The sequence below is a fragment of the Nomia melanderi genome, chromosome 10 (assembly GCF_051020985.1).
Source record: "Nomia melanderi isolate GNS246 chromosome 10, iyNomMela1, whole genome shotgun sequence".
In the NCBI taxonomy this organism is placed as follows: domain Eukaryota; kingdom Metazoa; phylum Arthropoda; class Insecta; order Hymenoptera; family Halictidae; genus Nomia; species Nomia melanderi.
This window is the reverse complement of record NC_135008.1, coordinates 15,551,086-15,570,228: the sequence shown is the minus strand read 5'-3', so window position 1 is coordinate 15,570,228 and position 19,143 is coordinate 15,551,086. Positions and strand designations below refer to the sequence as shown.

The 19,143-nt window shown below is 35.2% G+C and overlaps 1 protein-coding gene across 4 annotated transcripts in view; it reads right to left on the bottom strand.

The window, feature by feature from the left end:
• The window catches only part of LOC116428714 (zwei Ig domain protein zig-8), a 755,717-nt gene that overhangs the window by 26,871 nt on the left and 709,703 nt on the right, over positions 1 to 19,143 (bottom strand). For all 4 annotated transcript variants that reach the window (XM_031980718.2, XM_031980719.2, XM_076371223.1 and 1 more), the window contains one exon: positions 1,246 to 1,414. In XM_031980718.2, coding sequence (XP_031836578.1) covers positions 1,246 to 1,414 — 169 coding nt within the window. The remainder of the gene's footprint in view (positions 1 to 1,245; positions 1,415 to 19,143) is intronic.

Here is a 19,143-nt window from a genome sequence, read left to right as displayed (position 1 = left end):
AGAAGATAAAAAGCGGTGCTTGTGTTTCGCGAGTGTCACTTCATCGTTTCTCTTCAGTTGCGTTTATTGTTTTTGACTATGTAAAAGCTTCAGTCTTGTTTCCATTAAATTTGCTTGTTAGTTTGGTGATGTTTACTTAGTTTTAAGGTTGGTCTGAGATAAATAATTCTGTTTGACAGTTATGTTTTTACTTGTTATCAGATGTCAATATCAGTTTTATACACTATTCCGGCACTAAAATGTTAATATAAAAGTCGGAGATTTTGCATTAACATTTGAATTAATTCGAATAAAATGCAGAACCTGAATATGAATTTTTTAAATGATCACATTTTCATGCCTAATGTTCGAGTCATTTATCTCATTGCGAATTTAATACTAAGTATTAGTCTTCACGTTTTACTATACAATACTTTATGATTTGTTCCATATTGGTTTTCAGAATTAACTTTTTTGGGTTATTGAAACTGACAGCTTATAACTAACAGCTAATAACTTTGGTAAATAAATCATTGATATGGAATTAAGTGGATTAATTATTAAATAAATAAAGCTACATATTCGAATAGATAGATAAAATAAATCGAGATGAAATAATCGATTAAAATTATTTATAAAATGATTTACAAGGATTAATTATTTCCGATAAACGTTTATTCGAAAAAATGAAAACATATTTTAAGAAATATTAATACAATACTTGAAGAGATATTAATAGAATCTTCGAAGAATAATATTTTGTACATAATTGTGCAATTAATATACTGTTTTCTTCCATTGCGTATCTTCTCCTCGCATTTAAAGTAACTTTATATAAAGCTGTCTGAAGAGCAAGAGGTCCTCCTTTGAAAAGTTTACTTAATACAAATTTCAAGGGGATTACTGATAAACACTCAATCATCCAATGATAAAGGAAAGAAAAAGGAAACATCGTACTACGCCGTCTCATAATGGTAAAAGATCCGGACTCATTAATAAAAGGAAGCTAACGATTGCGTTCTTCCCGTCATCATCTGTTCTTCATCAATTTTAAATTGAATACCCAAGACGGAGAGTCTGTTCTTTCAATATTAATCCATTTGATGAAAGGGCTCTGCGTCGCCAGAATCGGCCAGTTATTAATTTCCTCTATGCCGTGGAACGACGATGATAAAAAGGCGGTGAAGCGCTGATTACGATTCGATTGCGGTCTCGGATGATGTTCGACAGAGAAAACCGTAGCAATTAAGTGGAGAAACCACTCACCATTGAGTACATGCACGGTGATCGATTTAGGATCGGCATTACTAGGATTACAAGTATATTGTCCCGAATCCGATGGTTTCGCTTCCTGTAAAAGCAGGAAACTTGTGGTGCTCTCTCCTTTCTCCGTCACTACCGACACGCCGCCTCTGGTCGAGTCGTAGTTGATTATCTGCAACAAAGATTGCGGGACCGCTTTGAGCAGGAGGACACAACGTGGACGAAAAAGACGAACGTGAATCGGGCCAGGACGAACGAACGACTTCCCCCGGGTTACCTTCCCTTTCATTCGCTGGCGGGAAGTCGGGACTGGACGAGGAACAGAGGAGATAAGCTTCCGAGACTATACTTCGACATCCGGCCGTCATTCAACGAACGTCGATACCTAAGTACGTGGGAGGAAGAAAAAATTCTCACTCTTCCCGTCAATGATTTTCTCTCTCTTTGTGCTCGGTCGGAGATCGCTAATCGAAAGGAACTGTTCGAACAAGGAAAGAAAGATGGCGTTCGCTCTTACGGAGAATACCTGTGGTATTCTAATCGGTACGCCGCGTCACCTTATGAAAATTCAAATTCTTCACACTAGCTTTACGAAACGCATGAGTTTGACATATTTTATGAACATTATTTGTTCATAAAATATATATTTTTAATTCTCTATTTTTAAACCTCTGACTTCCAAGGTCGAAATAAACAGACATTAACTATTCTAAGAACAATAGAATAAATTGTATACTAAATGCTCGTAAATCTAGTGTCAAGAATGTAATTAGAAAAATACGATTACAATGGAAACTTGTTTCTCCTAAATAAATATTGAGTTCTACAAGTTTGTGCTGCGATGTGTTAATACTTCTCGCGTTACGTGTTGTAATCATAAAGCCATACGAGTTCGAACTGTTTCAGTTTAGTCAGTAGAAGGTATTCAAGTGCGATAGGTCGTAAAACTATAAAAATGTTATATTTAATAAAATATTACTTTACATGGTAGAAAGATAAACGGCACGAATTTATGGAACGGCCTAATACTTGATACGGAAGAATGAGTGATCTTATTGGTTCATCCAATGAATAATGCGGTGTTTCATAATTCTTTTATTTTTAAATATAAAGATATACGTAACCTTTTTTGAAGTAATTATAATGTATAGATAAACAATTTATAGATAACGAAGGAGAATATGTCTTCGATTAAAAACAGATTTGTTTATCTTCATTTTGAAGAATAAAAAAGATATAAAAAACCGCATTATTTATGTGATAATCCAACACTATAAAAGGCATTACACTTTGGATGGTTCATATCTTTTTTTGCATTGCACGCGTTCCGTGCAAATTTCCCATAAGTGCATAAAAATCGGTAGTCTACTGATCGGAGTGTCGGATTTTGTGTATCGGAGTTGGGCAAAATATAACCCTTAAAACTAGGAATATTTAAAATTCAATAAATACTTTTCTTGCTTTTATAAATTTTTAATCGAATCTGTTGAACGAATTTAATTGAGACACCTTGGAACTTTGCATATTGATAAATATCCCCACCCTGTTTATGAAAATATAGCATTATACATTGCTAGTATATTTGTAACTCTCTTAGTTTGTGCAAGGACGAATTCACTATCAAGGGATTGACTTTAACGGTCAATCAGTATGTAGCGACTAACACTGCGCTGGAAGAGGAATTTTCATTGGTATTGGGCATTTCCGACGCTTATAACATGACAAATGAAATGAAAACTTTTTTTAATAAATCAAGACATGTCATTTGAACGTTATTTAAAATTTTTTAAAACTTGTTTTATATATATACTTATTCAGATAGTAAAATATGATTCTAAAAAACTTTAATAACAATCGTCTAAAAAACTATTATCTGCTCCCGTAATGCTATATAAAAGAGGGTGTTAAAATTAGGCGATTTTTGGGCGACCTGTGCAACAAACAATTTTGTTGTAACATGATTCTTCAGACCCTACGGAACAGAAAAGTTATGTACCGTTATTCCCGGAGACGTCGGGAAAGTTATGAAAAATGCGGTTGAAGATAAGTATATGACAATGGTTGTAACTCATTTGATTGTAACTTTACTGTTTTGATTCCATTTTCTAGTATACTTAGGGACCCATATTGAGTGTTATTTACAATGTATTTTACCCAATAATCGTTTATTAAGTTGTTAAAAATGATAAAAGTACAACTCAAACATAAAAATATGGAATTCTTTCACGATGCAATGCTTATGTACTAAGAAATCATGGAAACTAATAACTCTAAAAATGTTAAATGTTATAGTAAACCAACGTAAATATTGTAAATGTTGTAATATTATGGCCAGTTAGATGATAATCTGTTGTTATTCGGTACTCTCGCTTTCTTCAGACGATGAAGCATACGTGAGATAATTGTTCAACTGTGATGCAGACAAACTGATAAATAGTTTCATTCTGGTGTATTCAAAATAGCATGATTACTACACGTGAGCAACATCTCACAACTCGTTCACCTATTTTGCATCCACATACCTTCAACTGTATCTTTCATAATTTTCCCGGCGTCTCGTTTTACATAATTTTTTTCTTCCACAGGGTGTGAAGAATCATGCTGTAACAACATTTTTTGTTGCACAGTTAGCCCAAAAATCCCCTATTTTTAACACCCTCTTTTTCATTCGCGTACGCAGAAGTTTCTCGAGAACACCTTCAACGGTATCGGGTCAGCGCGGAGTGTGCGGAGTGCAACGTCCGAACGTGCAATGGTGCACACTGTCAGCTAGTACAAACGTTCTGTTTATCCTGCGCCTGTTCCACTCGACGTTCCTCGCGAGTGTCTCTTTAACAGGGTTCATAAGGGTCGACTTACGCTCTCGCGAGTCGGAGGGAGGTAAAAGCAGAGTCACTGTCGTCGGTAGTGAGACGGATTTCTAAATAAATGATCCGTAGTTTCAGCCTTCGGTGTGCTGGTCTCGTGTACCGTCTCAGACTCCACTTAAGGGTGTGCACTCTCTGCGAAAATTTCTTCTAACTCGTTCCTAGATCTATTTCAACTCTAACCTCCCATTTGAATCTCCTCTCTATTTTCTGATAAAGTTAATAACAATATTTTCTCTTTGTTTTAATGTCTGCGTCAAACAGGGTGTCCCATTTGAATCTATAAATCGAATTTCCTTCGGAAGTTTTGTTATTTAAGAAATATTTCAAACACGATTTTTTTCTTGCTTTGAGACGGTAATATTTGGTGCAATTAGTTTGTCCCTACTTAGACGAACGTGTGTAGGAGATATGAAGGTTAGTTATTTGTTTTGAAAATGATCAGCTCATTCTTTTTGTATTTGTAAATGCAACAGGTCATTCTTTAATCTATTTACATCGGAAACCCATCAAAATAAAAAAAATTGCACTTCAGACATTTTTTAAATAACGAACAGTTTTAGAAATAATTAGATACATAGATTAAAATGGAATACCTTGTATATACATCAAATTGGCTCAAAAGGAATATTTATTTTCGATCCTTAAGGCTTTAAATTCTTCTTTTTATATATTGTTTTAACACTATAATTATAATGTAATGTAATTTCATGTTTGATATGTTCATAATTCTGGTGTACTTCCATAACAAAAGCACAAAATGTAATTATTAAATTCATAGCAAAGTTCTGTTAACTTCAAATACAAATGAAATTGAACAAAAAAGAAAGGAAAGTCAAAAAATTGTGAAACTTTATGAGTAAGGAAAGTAAGTTAACCCTAATACATTACAGTTTTTTTTTCATTCCGAATTTTACTTTGAAAAGGTGAAACCACCCCTTAAAAAAATGCGAATTTGTTTCATATGAATTATATGAAGAACGGTAAGAGATAGCGAAAAAAATTTAAAGAAAAAATGCATTATTTTTTAATGTCTATAAAGTTGTAAAATAAAATTTTTTAAAAAAAGTTAATGGTGAGGATATTTTGAAAAATTTTATTTTGTAGTTTTGTTGACCTAGAAGAACAATATATATTTGGCGACACTTTTTTTCGCTATCTTTTACCGTTCTCAAAATAATCCACAGTAAAGAAAAATTTGCAGCTTTTTCAAGGGACGGTTTCACCCCTTCAATGTATTAGGCTTGACTTACTCTACTTACACACCAAGTTTCATAATTTTTTAAATTTCCGTGTTCGATAACTTCCCTTGTTAGTTATTACATAATTTTTCGTGAAAGCAAAATATAATATCATCGTGTTTGCATTAGTATTACCGTTAATTTTGCTGATAATGAACGAATACTACGAAGACAGACTATGTATTTTAAAAGATGACGAGAGATAGGTGAAAATTGAGTTAAAATGTCGAAATTTGTGTTTAATATAAAGTTCAATGATAATCCAATAAAGTATCTGCCAAAAAAGTATCGGGATATCGACGTTCGCGCCATTACCGATAACAAAGACGCGTTTACTATATCGAACGGGTCAGCGCATTGTTCGACGAAATGGCTCAAAGTATGATTAATTGGGTCAGAAAGTTGTAACTCGTGTGCACGATAAGCGGCGGCCCGTTCCTTCCGTTCTGTTATCTAGGTGGTGATATAACGCAGAATAATATGCGAAACTTTAATTCGAAAATGCACAGTTAATCCATGCACCGTGCACGAGGGGTAATAACGAGGATGCATACGTTTCGCCTTTGTGTCTCTGTACACGCTGGGAAATATGCATGTTAAATCCTGTTGAACTTTCGTGCCATGGAAAAAGAGGATTTTTCGATACACGCTGGAAAGTTTTTCTCGACGAAGTTTCCCTTCGTAATTCACCCTAATCCACCAAACACTGAAACGAAGATCTTGATGTTTCCGTATTCTTTCGTGTTCTGCACCCATGAATTTTTATAACTTATTAAAGAAATCGGTAAGTTATTATTTTACACACATTTAAATTAATTGAATCGAATGACATATTACGTTGGAAATGGAAAGAGGTCAGAGTTATTTCTTCCTTTGACATTCGAAGAAACAGGAATATCACGATTCGACTTACAACGTTTTTAATTCCATATTTAAATAACTGGATTTCAATTCGTATATCGAATACAGTTCCTTGTTTTTGAAACTAATTCTTAAAATTTATATGAGTGAGTATCTATCGTTTTACGAACAATACAGTAGGGCAAGCAATATCAGCTTATCGATTCGTAGAATCAAATTACGTTTATTTATTTATTTTCCTTTTAATTATTTATTTTCATTTCTGTTACTATCAGCTTGTAAATGAAAAAAAACGAAACATCCGCACTCTTTAGAATTTTTGTGTGTAAAAATAGAAAAGCGTGATTCAGTTTCTGAATTGAAATGAAAGAAGCGCAATCGCGCCGCTTGTCACGTTTCAACCAGATTTTCGCAAAAACCCGTGGCACTCAAACGGGTAAGTTGTATTCTACAGTCCAGTAAAATGAGTACACCACTAAACTCCAATGATACTTTACAAAAACTCATTCAATCCCTGACTATCACAAAATTGCGTGGAAAATTGTAGACTATTAAATATTATAAACGTTGCTAATAACCTCAGACATTAAAGCAATGTTCTAAACATTGAAGTAAAAAACAATTACCTTAAAAATCATGTATTTCATTTTGCGTAGGATTTTACAGGAAAATCCGATTTGCGTATTTCCATCCTTCACCTTATAGCTTCATACCAATCCCACAATTCCGTGGGACAAGTTTCACCGAAACAAGGGCAAAATTAGTGAAAAGGGGATACGCGACAGCGAAGCTTCCACGGCGCTTCCCTTAATGTTTCAAAGAAATTTCCGGGAGCTTTCAGGGGTTCGCTTCGAACGGGGACGCGCGCCGTCTCGAATTTCATTTCGTTAAAAACTAGAATGAAGAGCGATTCGAAAACCCGACTCGACCCGTTTCCGCTCGGCGGTCGCCGCGTCGGAGCAGAAACTCGCGAACAGTTTCGCCGCGTCCGCACGAAGAAAAACGGCCGAGCTGGAAATTAGGATTCTACTGTTTCGAGATCGGTACGCTCAGATTTTCGAGATCTTCGCGGGATTGAGGCGAGCGGAGTTCCGCAGTTCGGGGAACTAGATAATTTCAACCGCGCCGCGGAGTTCGTAATTCGGGCAAGTTTTAAACGCGCGCGGGACCGAGAGTTTCCCTGTCCCCGAACAGAGAAAATGGAAATGGTAAGAACCTGGGGTGGGGAAGAGGGAGACAGAGAGAGGGACTCTCTCGTCAGCCTCATTACGCGTTCATAGGGAGAAATCGGCATCCCACGGGATTCTCGACGACTCGATGGAACATCTTGGACTCAATGGTCCATTGGAATGGTTTCCAGCCGGCACGTTGCTACTTCTGTCTTATCAGCCTTTTTTCCACGTCCCGATAACGACTACGTTGTGCCCCGTCCCGTCCACATTTTTTCCCCTCGACTTGCTCTCCCATCCCCCGACGCCCCCTCCTGATCTTAATTTATCTACTTCATTTAAATCGATAGCCTTTTTCAAGCTTTGATTGAATCCACCGGGATCGAGCGATTTGCTTTACCGCGCAAAATCGTTCTTCCGCGCGGGGAAACGACCGTGCCCGAGAACTCGATTTATCGCGGCGGATATTGAGCGAAATTAAAGTTATCCATCGGGATTTCTTTCGAACCGGCCCGCGACATCGGTGTAGCGTTATTCTTTTTTCTCCGGTGTATCCTGGAAAATGGCGGGTGAACCGATTCCATAGGATGTTTGGTGTAGCAAACGATTACTCGATTTACTTGCTTAAGCCTTTCAGACCTTGTACACATGATAATGTAGGGTAGATCGAGGCGAATCGGATTGCACGACGAATCAAATTGAAATGAGAATCCAGTCCATATTTGTTGTATCGCAAATTATATTTTTTGTTTCTTATGTGCTAAGAGAAAATTAAAGAATTCTTTTCTGTTTGTTATCATTAAGGTTCAAGTATTTTTATATTGTTTTGCTGTTTTAATATTTGGTGCAAGATTGAAACTGTGATAGGCAACCATATATACGCCTTTGCTTCGGGATTATTTCTATTAGAAAAGTAGTATTACTACCACTATTTTATTCGAAATAATGTAGTTACCAATAGTGCATTGAATGGCGGTCCATTATTGTTAAATAAATGAATATAATTCTGTATGAAAATCAGGTCTTAAGGTGTTAACACGTTACGGGCAGATGGCGAGATATCTCGGATTTTGTGTGTCGTTTTATTGACGAAGATTTCTTAATCCATTTGCATCATACGACAAAACGGAAAGTGTATCCATGTCATAAAATTTCGATGTTGTCAGAAATGTTCGCAGTACATCTTCGTTTTATAGGTATATCATTTCACTATTATTACGATCACAGATCACAATTCTCTGTTTTCACTTAATATTTTGTATTACCTTACCCTCACAAATAATTTAATGTATTCGTGATCACCATTCAATATTAATAATTATTATTACCAGATTATAATGTGAATGCGTGTGTATATACGCTCTGGTGATAATGCTAAAAAAAATTGCGCCTGTATATACTTGCTAATAACGCAAATGGGTTAAGTGATACGTTTGTTAAAAGTGCTTGTAATTTTAACACTAACTGTACCCGTTTTCTTTCGTTCATGTAACTGTATATCAATGCGTACATTGTCCGATTAATCAGTTTTTCAATTCTTGTCTTCTCTTTCATTTCTGTTTCCACTAAAAAGAATTTATCGTTTAACTTCATTATCTTTATTTTATAGTCAGTTATTTGACTGGTTATGGTACAAAATGTGCCGGTGAAAATAACAATTAAAGTTGTTAATTCATACACTTCTGAACCCAGTAACTGTGCAATTTATTTTAAAAAATCTCTCGTTCTGTGCGAAATAAAATTAAGAAAAGAAGTGTGCACTCGCCAAACGCAGTTAAATGGTTAAGAGATAATTGTGTACAATTATTTTTCAAATTTTAGCGAGGAGTTTTCGAGTAAGTTTTCGTAGGAACATTAGATTCCGTTATCAAAGAGAGACGTTGATTTTGTGATTTAAACCACTTTACTTTGACGGATCAATGGTTTAGATGGAAAATAATAATATGATGGATAATATATTTAATAATATAACGGGCGAAATTTGAAGTGGACTAGAGAAGTAGTGAAATAGAGATAAGGGCTTTTTGAACAGACATCAGGGCTATTGATTTGCTGGCCGTGTCGCCGACCATTCAGTGCAATTTGATGTTTAAGGTGGCACACTTTGGCACCGTCCCAGACAATTTTCGCGTGCTGAGTGCAATCCTGTCATACAACTGCGCGAAATATCCGGCGGAATTCGGAAGAACCTAAAATCGGATTTTTAAATCAAACTTCATACGAAGTTAGTAAAATTAAATAATCGTGACCATAGTAACTTAGATTGAAATATGGATTGGTCTATAGAAATATATAATATATTAATATCATCTATATTACACTTGTGAAATAAATTGTATTCTGTAATACTTATAGAATTACAAAAATTATTGTTCTAAAGAAATGGTCTGATGTATAAAGTGTAATATACCCAACTGATTTTATTATATTAAATATCGTTTAATATAGTATTTTAAACTATTTATTTTCAGTAGTTATTACTTAAATATATAATAATGTTAAAAAATATATTACATTATATATTATATTTATTTTTGAATCATATAATTAGCGAATACTTTTTTTTATAAGAAAATAGTATTAAAAGTTTATCTTGCAATATAATGAAAGTAAATGTTATCGCAACATTGGGTACCTCAGATATCTTCAATATCACTCCATTATACGTAACAACTGCGTATCGATAAATAACATCAACTGATACACCGTAAATAGAACAAAAATTATTCAAGACAACTTGAAATTTTATTAACACGTTGAACGCCATGGTGGTCATCGATGTCCCCCAACTAAGTCGAATTACTATAGTTCATTCAATTAAACGATGATTATTTGAAAACATTTCTATATTGTAAATAATCCTACCTAATGCGGTGACATTCAGCTAGATGAATGTGCAATAATAATAATTCAATTCAATCAAATGATTTAATATTATATCTTTTCTATTTTGTGTGTTTTGTTATATGAAATCGTGCAGCATTCAGTGTGTTAAACTGAAATTTAATCAATTCTTGCGAAAGCAAGATTAATGAAAAAGGAATGTAAGAATTAACCTGTTAGCTGCTTTTGACGAATATTCTTGTCATGAAGAAATGGTAAGGTGTTGTGGTATAACGAGCGTATTCGTTATGCGTAAGAAGTGGTTACAATTTGCTGTTTAAATTGCAATTTTCATGAAAACTAAAATATATTCATAAGTTTCAAGATGTTTTAAATATTTGGAGGCAAAGACAAAATAAAACAAACAAATAAAAAAATATAAATAATTATTACAAAAAATCTGTATATAGCGTGAGCAAAGCAAACTGGTTAAAAACAAAGTCATTATATTACACTTTTCATGAAAAATTTACTAGTTTCTTCGTTTAAGTCTACGCTCGTCTTACGATTGTTTCATTTCCTGCAGAACATATTTTCCAATTTGGACTTCGAGATATTTTCCTTCTGTTCCGCAATCGTTTCCTCGTTTGTCGGTAGCGAGGAGAGGTTGTTGCGTCTTGAAATTGGCATTTACTTCGCAATTCCCCAGCAGCCCCGGGGTATTGTTTAGGACTGCGACAATCCAATGAAAAAAATACTGTACGCCTGAAAACCAATGCTGCCGGTAATGTCGTTATCGGCATATATAACACGGACCTCTTATTTCGCTTACGTTCCGTCTCCTGGCAACGTTCCTTATTGCAAACTTAGGATAAAGTATAAACAAAACGCGAACGTCACTGATTTCAGAAAAATCTATTCAAAAATCGTCTCTATTGCGAGACGAAGCTGTTGATTTTAACACTAGGTTTACGGGAGATGTCAATTTGAAAAATATTGAATTTTATAAACATTATTTGGTAACCGCTCAAGATGGTTTTGATCAAACGAACAAACACGAACAAACATCAACTTTTCTAGGAACAATAGAATAAATTGCACAATAAATGGCCGTAAACTTAGTGTTAATTTTCTTCTACTGAGATGACCAGTTCAACTTGCCGTGTGTAGACAGCGCATTTATGCAAAATCAACGTTTGCTCAATTAATGTAACCCTTTGTTCGTTACGCCATTCGAATATTTTTTAATCTCTGATCGGAACCTTCATCACGAGTGTAACACGATATTATAAGGCAAGGAGCTAAAACTGAACGATAGATGCTTCTTTTTTTGTATGATTTTAGCAACACTTTATAGTCCGAAAAAATAAGTAAAACTACGTAGCTAATAAAATTAAAATGGATTTGTAAGGAATAACTAGCTTCGTCCAGTTTTACACTGCTGAACTCGCATCTATTCAAACAGTATAAACTGTAATTCACACTTCGACCGTCATATCATTTGGATTCGCGTGACAAAACTTTTTGCAGAGATTTGACCCTTAACGGACCAATGCCGCAATGTATGCTGCATTGCACTTTTATTAGGTCATCCCATAAATAACATGGTTTTTATATTTCTTTTATTTTTAAAAATAAAGATGAATTATAATTGCTTCAAAAAAAAGTTTTGTTTATCTTTATTTTTTTTAACTTTATCTTTAACGTAGATATTAGATTCTGTTCTATGAAGCTAACAAGGGAAATTAAATTACCTGCCTGTTAATACAATATTTTAACGCAAGCAATTAATGAAAGAGCTGAATAGTTTCGTTACGACGTCGCGTAATGTTTTCCCTCGAATTTATAGGTATAAAGATAACGACGTGCCCTTCCAGTATTGAAGCACTTTTATTCAAATTTATAATTTCACGTAGAGCTGAAGCTCTGTTGAAAATTTTCTTGTCGCTAGGCGTATGCTAATACACATGCAAGTCAATGATCGCGGTCTAGTTTAATAAGGAATATCAGAGATACAGTTCCTACGGCATAATGCCAACGCTCAGCGTTGTTATGAAAGCAATGTTTACCGCGGCACGTTTACTGGGTGTCTTGTTATTAGTGGTTATAACTTCGGGGTTGAGTGCAGTGGGCTGAAGTAATGAAACTAGGTCGTCTAAAAGGTGAGTCACGAGAAGTCGAACGTCTACGGTGAGTTACTTTAATCCTCAGGCATTTTCCTTTGTCTTTATTTTGTTGCTTTGTAATTTTGTTTAGAACGAACAGAACGTAAAATTAATTTTGTATAATGTTATGGTCTCGTGCATAATTGACAGTAATATCAATTTTACGTATATAATGTACAATGTTTGTTACAGATATAATATCTTTCGAATAAAATTATGTTTGATATGAATGTTACAGTAATAATTAGATTTTGGATGTAGATACAATCTTTTTTAAGACAAGTATTTAATTAACTTGCAGATTAGAAATGCAGTATCCATTTTTTATTCAATATTGAACTAATAATGATTCTTTGAGGATAAGTGCAATTATTAATTTATAATTTCACTTGTTAATTAACTTGTAATTTTATTTGATTTCGGATGTCAGTAACTATTAATCGCTGTTCGCTATTTGCTACTTTACCAATTATTCTACAATGTCTCAATCAGAAACGAAGATATGTTAAGATTGCAGCACCGCAGTATCCAAGCCAATTAACTGCGATGTACACAATGTTGTTTCTGATTCTGTTTGTTCTCTCCGAAGTTGGCATTCGCGGCATTTCAGTAAGTTTCTTAATTGCTCTAGTTCAACTTCGGATTCACGTCTATCCACATCTTCTGAGCGTAGATTGAGATAGAATAACATCTGTATCGCTATTCGGTATTAGAATCACGGTATCCTGTAAATTAATGGTTTTCTATTATAAGTAGTTTCATAATTTTGTATAGAGAATAATGAGCTGCATGGATTAGTGTATTAACGTAATATATGACTCCGTTTCAAAGAACAAAGTTGGTCTTCATATGTCCTCCACATGTCTTTATACAAAGAAGTCAGTTATATGATTATATGATATGATCAGTTATATGATATGATTGTGTCTGACGCATTTTTTCATGTCATCAATAGTTTCTATTGCGACGCAGCAATAAGCTTGGAAGGCAACGACAGTGTCAAAGTTAGTTAGACTTTTTCCACTGTCATCTTGACGATTGCGTGATTAAGATAATTTTGCTTTTCTTCTTGGTTGATGGAATTTAGGAAAACTCGGGAAAGGAAGAATTTGGTAATAGAGAGGGGAAACATTCGGGCCTTAATATAAATATACAAGATATTTACAGAGTAAGGTTTACAAGTAAACGCAGTTATAACACTAACGGAGCATTTCGATATGAATAATTGTTGTCTTAAGATATAGATGACGATGAACACGTTTTCAGATGGAAGTAGACATGGTACGATGTCATGATGGGGTGCGACAGCAATAATAGTAGTAATGATAATAATGATAATAATAATAATAATAATAGTTATTATGAATATATAGGATGTCTAGTGGAGCAGGATGTAACATCCACCTCCACGAAAACCTTAATCAGCGGTGGATTTCTTCCATCTCCACTAATTTTTTACACTAATCAGCGTGTTTTTACCCCCAGCAGTATGCCCTTTCTGAACTCTTACATGCTCGCTTCCTCGAAAAATCGGCTATCTTATTCAAACCGGTCAGAATACGCCAAATATAGTAATCCCTCATGTTGTAAAAATTCAACGAGTCTTGTAATATTACTTGTGAGAGTCTTATGTTTATTCATTTTGCTGCATAACCATCCATTTAAAAAAACGAGTTCGGAGTGGGTCTATTTAAATTAATCGTCCTGTATGCTGACAGGGTTTGATTGTTTTAAATCATTGAATATGAATTTCACTGTACAATTCTTGATCGTGACTGATCGCGATGTGACCGCGCCGCTGACCTAGTATGAGTCATTTACTTTATCGCAGTCTGCCGTGCTCATAAACCGTTTCCCTTTTTAACCCTTTCGTTCCTGAATATGTATTTTTCCCCTAAATCAAAGAGAGGGCAAAGAATGACTGCTTTCGAGTGAAATTGAAGCTTTACACAGAAAGAAATAAAATAAGTACTAATAATAACAATAATAATAATTAGCATTTTAGCTGCCAACCATATGCAAAGATCTCTGCGTGATACAATTTTCCTTTATCTTTAAGACGTTTTCTAGCTCTTCGGTAATTTAAAATGTTCGTGGTACCTATGTGTACCATTCGGGACGGAAGAGTTAAGGGGGTACATCAGGGAAATGACAAGTCTCGTTAAACGTATCGGTCGCCGGTCGCGCAAGTTCATTCCGTTCCCCTTTTTACGTGTTTCGAAGGTTTAATCCGGCCACCAGAACATACACGGCGAGCGTTTCGCGCAGAAAATGTGTCGGGTGTTAAATAAATAATTCCCCCGCGTTTCGTCGCGCCGTTTTACGTGTCATTTAAACTTTCCCCTGGTTTTTATTTAACGACCGACAAAGTTTCCGAGCCATTTTACGAGGCGTCGTCGCTGTGCTCATTTTTTTGTTCTCAGTGAAAATTGAAGTCGGCGTTACATCATCGCGGCAAACAAAGGTAACTGACACGTGTTTCATTCGTTGTTCCTGACGGGCTAAACGAGAATTGTCTCGTGTTTCCATATTTAATCACCTGCAAAACTGACTTGAACACTAACCCATCCTTTTCGGGGCTGATCATAACACCGTTGACGCTCGTACTTGGAATTATAATAATATCTGGCTGGAAAATAGTTCTAAATAATGCTGTTTGTAAAAATGCATACTTTCAGATATTGTATATTTACTTACTTATGTAACGAATCTCAAGGGAAAGCAAGGAAGATCGTGAAAAGTAAATTGTCTTGTAAGAAATTATTTCATTATGGACAAGTTACTTGGATTAACTCTTTATGGGCCGAATTTTTGTTCGTGACTATAAGAAAATTTATTCAGTAAGAAATTAGTAAATATCAGCCTATCAGTGCTAATTAACAATGTATTCAATAGTTTTAATAACTGTATTAAAATGAATATATTTTGTAACTGTAAAGTTACAATGACGTTGAACGTTTATCCTTATATGTAAAAAAGTTCAAGTTAATTACTTATTTAATTTCATTCGTTGTTTTACGTAAAAAATAAATCAACAAGATCTCAGTATATTGATGTAACATCAAAGTCACCCGGGCCTATAGAGGGTTGATGAACAAAGCGACCAAAAGGGCAATTATTTTTATTAAACATAGAGGGTTACTCTAATTAAATTGTCGGTAATGAAATAATTTCCTACAAGACAATTTCCTTTTTATAATCTTCCTTACTTTTCCCTTGAGGTTCGTTGCGGAAGTAATCTACAATATTTGATACTACAAATTTTCACTAACAATGTTATTTAGAACTGTACTTATTTAGAACTGGTCAAATGCCATTCCTAATCAGTAAATTCATCAATGGTGCGAATGAGATTTGCATTAAGAGGATCAACAAGTACCGGCTTCCGTTAACGTGCGAGATGCGTCGATAAAAGTAACATCGCGTTGAAATCGAAAGGAAGTCCAATTCCCTTGCATTAATTTAAGTTTCGTGAACCGATTAGAGGAGGGCAATGAAACTTAACCGATTAACAAAAATCAATTAGGACGTCGGTACGAAGTTTCCGTCGTTTCGCCCGCACAATCGATGTAATCGTTTCGCGTTTATTAGCACGGTCTTTCTTGTAATTGCATTCCTCGCGCGCACTCCTACGCGCAACACGACACCGTTATTTTTTACAATCAGCTTGATTGTCTGTCGTACCGAATCCTAGTAAAGAGTTGCCGATCGTTCAAAGGTCTTCGCGATAACATTGACCTCAGGACGAAAAATTACAGAACAAAAAAGGTTATATCCGATTGACCTGGGATTGGTTTACCGTGGCCGTTATTGTGGACAAATGAGAGTTACAAATCCGGGGAATGCGCTTTTATTTCTGTCGTCGTAATACCGTGGAAACCGATTTGGCAAACGTCTTCGCTTTCCCCTTTTGGCAACGGTCCACGAGCACCACGTAAATAAGACGCGATATTGTGTCTCGTTTAACAATTCTTTAATAGGATTTCTTTCAAGTAAACGGCTTGAACCGATCGCGTCGAATCGGTTCCTACATCTGTGGCGACAAAGCCGCAGCACTAACTCTACTAGCTCGTCGATACATTGCTCGTTTAACTTACTCTTGAATTCTTTATTGCCCCGGAACTTTGTTCTCTAGCCTGTTCAGTGTTCTTCGAATATTCATAGGAGAACTGTATTTTCAGTAAACTTTAGATCACTTTTCATCTCATTCAATAGTTCAAAGTACATAATAAGAATTTTATTTTCTGAACGTGACATGATCATTTAAAAAATATGACTATAAATGCAGGAGTTTTTAGTCATCCGGTGAACATAGCAAGCGTTTTGTGTACCTTTGAATAAAACAACTTAATTTTTAATACAAGAATTCATTGTAAATCTGTCTGTAATGTGACAGTTTTAAATATTTCGCAGAAACTATACCTACTTCTTCTATGAAGGTTAGGACTATTCCTTATTCAGCTACATCAAATCGACGGTGTAGAATCGCGATCTGATGGCTGTGACATTTAATTTAGTACTACTCTAGTTATTTCTAGTATGTCTAAACGATTGAGTCATGTAATTAAACAAAAGGGCAATCCAACAAAGTGCTAAAATCGATATTTTTTTGTTAAAGTGTACGTACATTATTAGTTAAAAAAGTAATAATTCGTGAAATGTCCGAATATTTTTGCGTCATCAAAATTCAACATTATTTCATTTAATATTGATTAACAAGAAAAATGTATAAATTATACAAATAAAAATTGTGTTCATAGCTTCTAAAAGAAATGTTCTGTTTTATTAACTATTAAATAGTGCCGCTTTTCCATTTTCATGTAAAAAAATTCTAAATTGTGCGATCATTCTATTTTTACATTTATAAGCAGGCAATAACAAAAATAAAAATAAATAATTAGAAAAAAGATGAATAAATAAACTTGATTTGATTCTACGAACCAACAGGCTGGCACTTTTAGGCAGTATACCGAAGTGCGACCGCGCTGCTTTGCACTCAAACGGTTAAAAAACAACGAATTTATTAATTCCACAAACAGCAAAGATACACGGTAAAAATTTCTTAAGCACCACGGTGTTCGAATATTTATACGACCCACTGCATAGAACAACAGTTGATGTTATTGGCCGAGCCACGGGGCAAAGAAAGCAGACGGAACAGAATGCGACAGAGTGAGATGCAACGAACATTGGTGTTTCAAACTATCTTGAAATAATGAGTCGTGAGGTCCGATGATCGTTTAACAAATTAATGTCGGCGAAGTGCGTTCGAAGGATTCGAAATACGATTTGTGGATAACACAGTTTATTGCCGGTTGACTACCGAGTCGGATTGACTGTCTCATAGGTTGGAAACGAAGTGACGACGTTTTCGCCAATTCGGAAAACATTTCCGGTTAGAAGGTTAGTATTATAGTGGGGATTTCTCTACCTGGTAGTATTAGACAGTTGTAGAAACGACCCGGAAAATTTCTTTAACCACTTAACTGAGTTTGACGAGTATACACGTCATCTTAAAATTCTAAATGGTGCTATCTTTCTCAATGATGGATTATTTATTTTGTTAGATAAACATGTACCTATTCGTTTCGCTTTAGTTTATCGTTAGAATATAAGTGCATTCGTGTATATTTGATGAGTACACACTTCATTATTTGATTTTATTGTGCGCACAATAAGAGATTCTTGAATGCAAACATCCTGGGAATGCGAAGGCTCGGCTACTGTATTTCCTGGAAGGACCGAGGTGGAGAATGCAACTGAGTCCCCTTGCTCCTGTGTACTTTTAGCTTGCGGTCGCCGCTGTAGAAGTGGGAGCTGCACTGTACCGCTATCAGCGTTACAATTAAAATTAATTCTTGATCCTTAACGAATCAAGAGTATTTGAAGGTTACTTACCGTAACATCCAAGTTAGATAAAATAAAATGATTTTGCCGCCGTATATGCGACATTGGACCCAGTAAGTAAAAGTGCAATGCCGCGTATATTGCAGTAAAAGTGTGAATTGCAGTTTTTACTGTTTGAGTAGATACGAGTTCAGCAGTGTAAAAACTGATGAAGTTAATTATCCCTTAGAGATCTATTTCAATTTTATTCCAAGAGCTATGCGTAGTTTTACTCCTTCCTTCGAACTATAAAAATAAAATCAACTCTATTCCGTTGCACATAGATCTAGGTGAAAAATTATTGTGCTATTATCAATGTTTTATCTTCAAAGTACAGTTGGGATATGACTTGATGTCTAACGAGGTGGTGCGGGAATAAGAGGCGTCTTTCTAGTTTGCAGCTTTATAGCTTTGATTGGTTATGTGTAATCGTATCGAGGAATAGAAAATGAATGATTGAAAATATCAGGAATGAAGAAATAAAGCTAACAGAGAATTGAGTAAGAAAAAATGAAAACTGATCAATTAGTCGAATTCCTCAACCTAGGTTTCAAGTGATTTTCCAGCAATACCTGTGCGACAATATCCTCGAAGAGGTCAAGAGAGTTTTGGACCACTGGATACATCCATGGATATCTATCGAAAAGGGGATGAGCGAGTTGTTAAGTCAACTTAATTGTGACTGGATTGGTGTCATCTATTTGTACGGTGAAACTCGCTGGCAGGATGCAGCTTTCTACGGGCACGGTGGTTGCTCATCTGCATGTAGACAAATCAGCAGGTACACGCGGCAACCCGAGTAAAACACACGTTCCTGACTACACGCGACAGAGAAACCCTGTCTCGAAATTCAATCGAAATCAAAGGGTTGCGGTTTATTGGAGCGCAA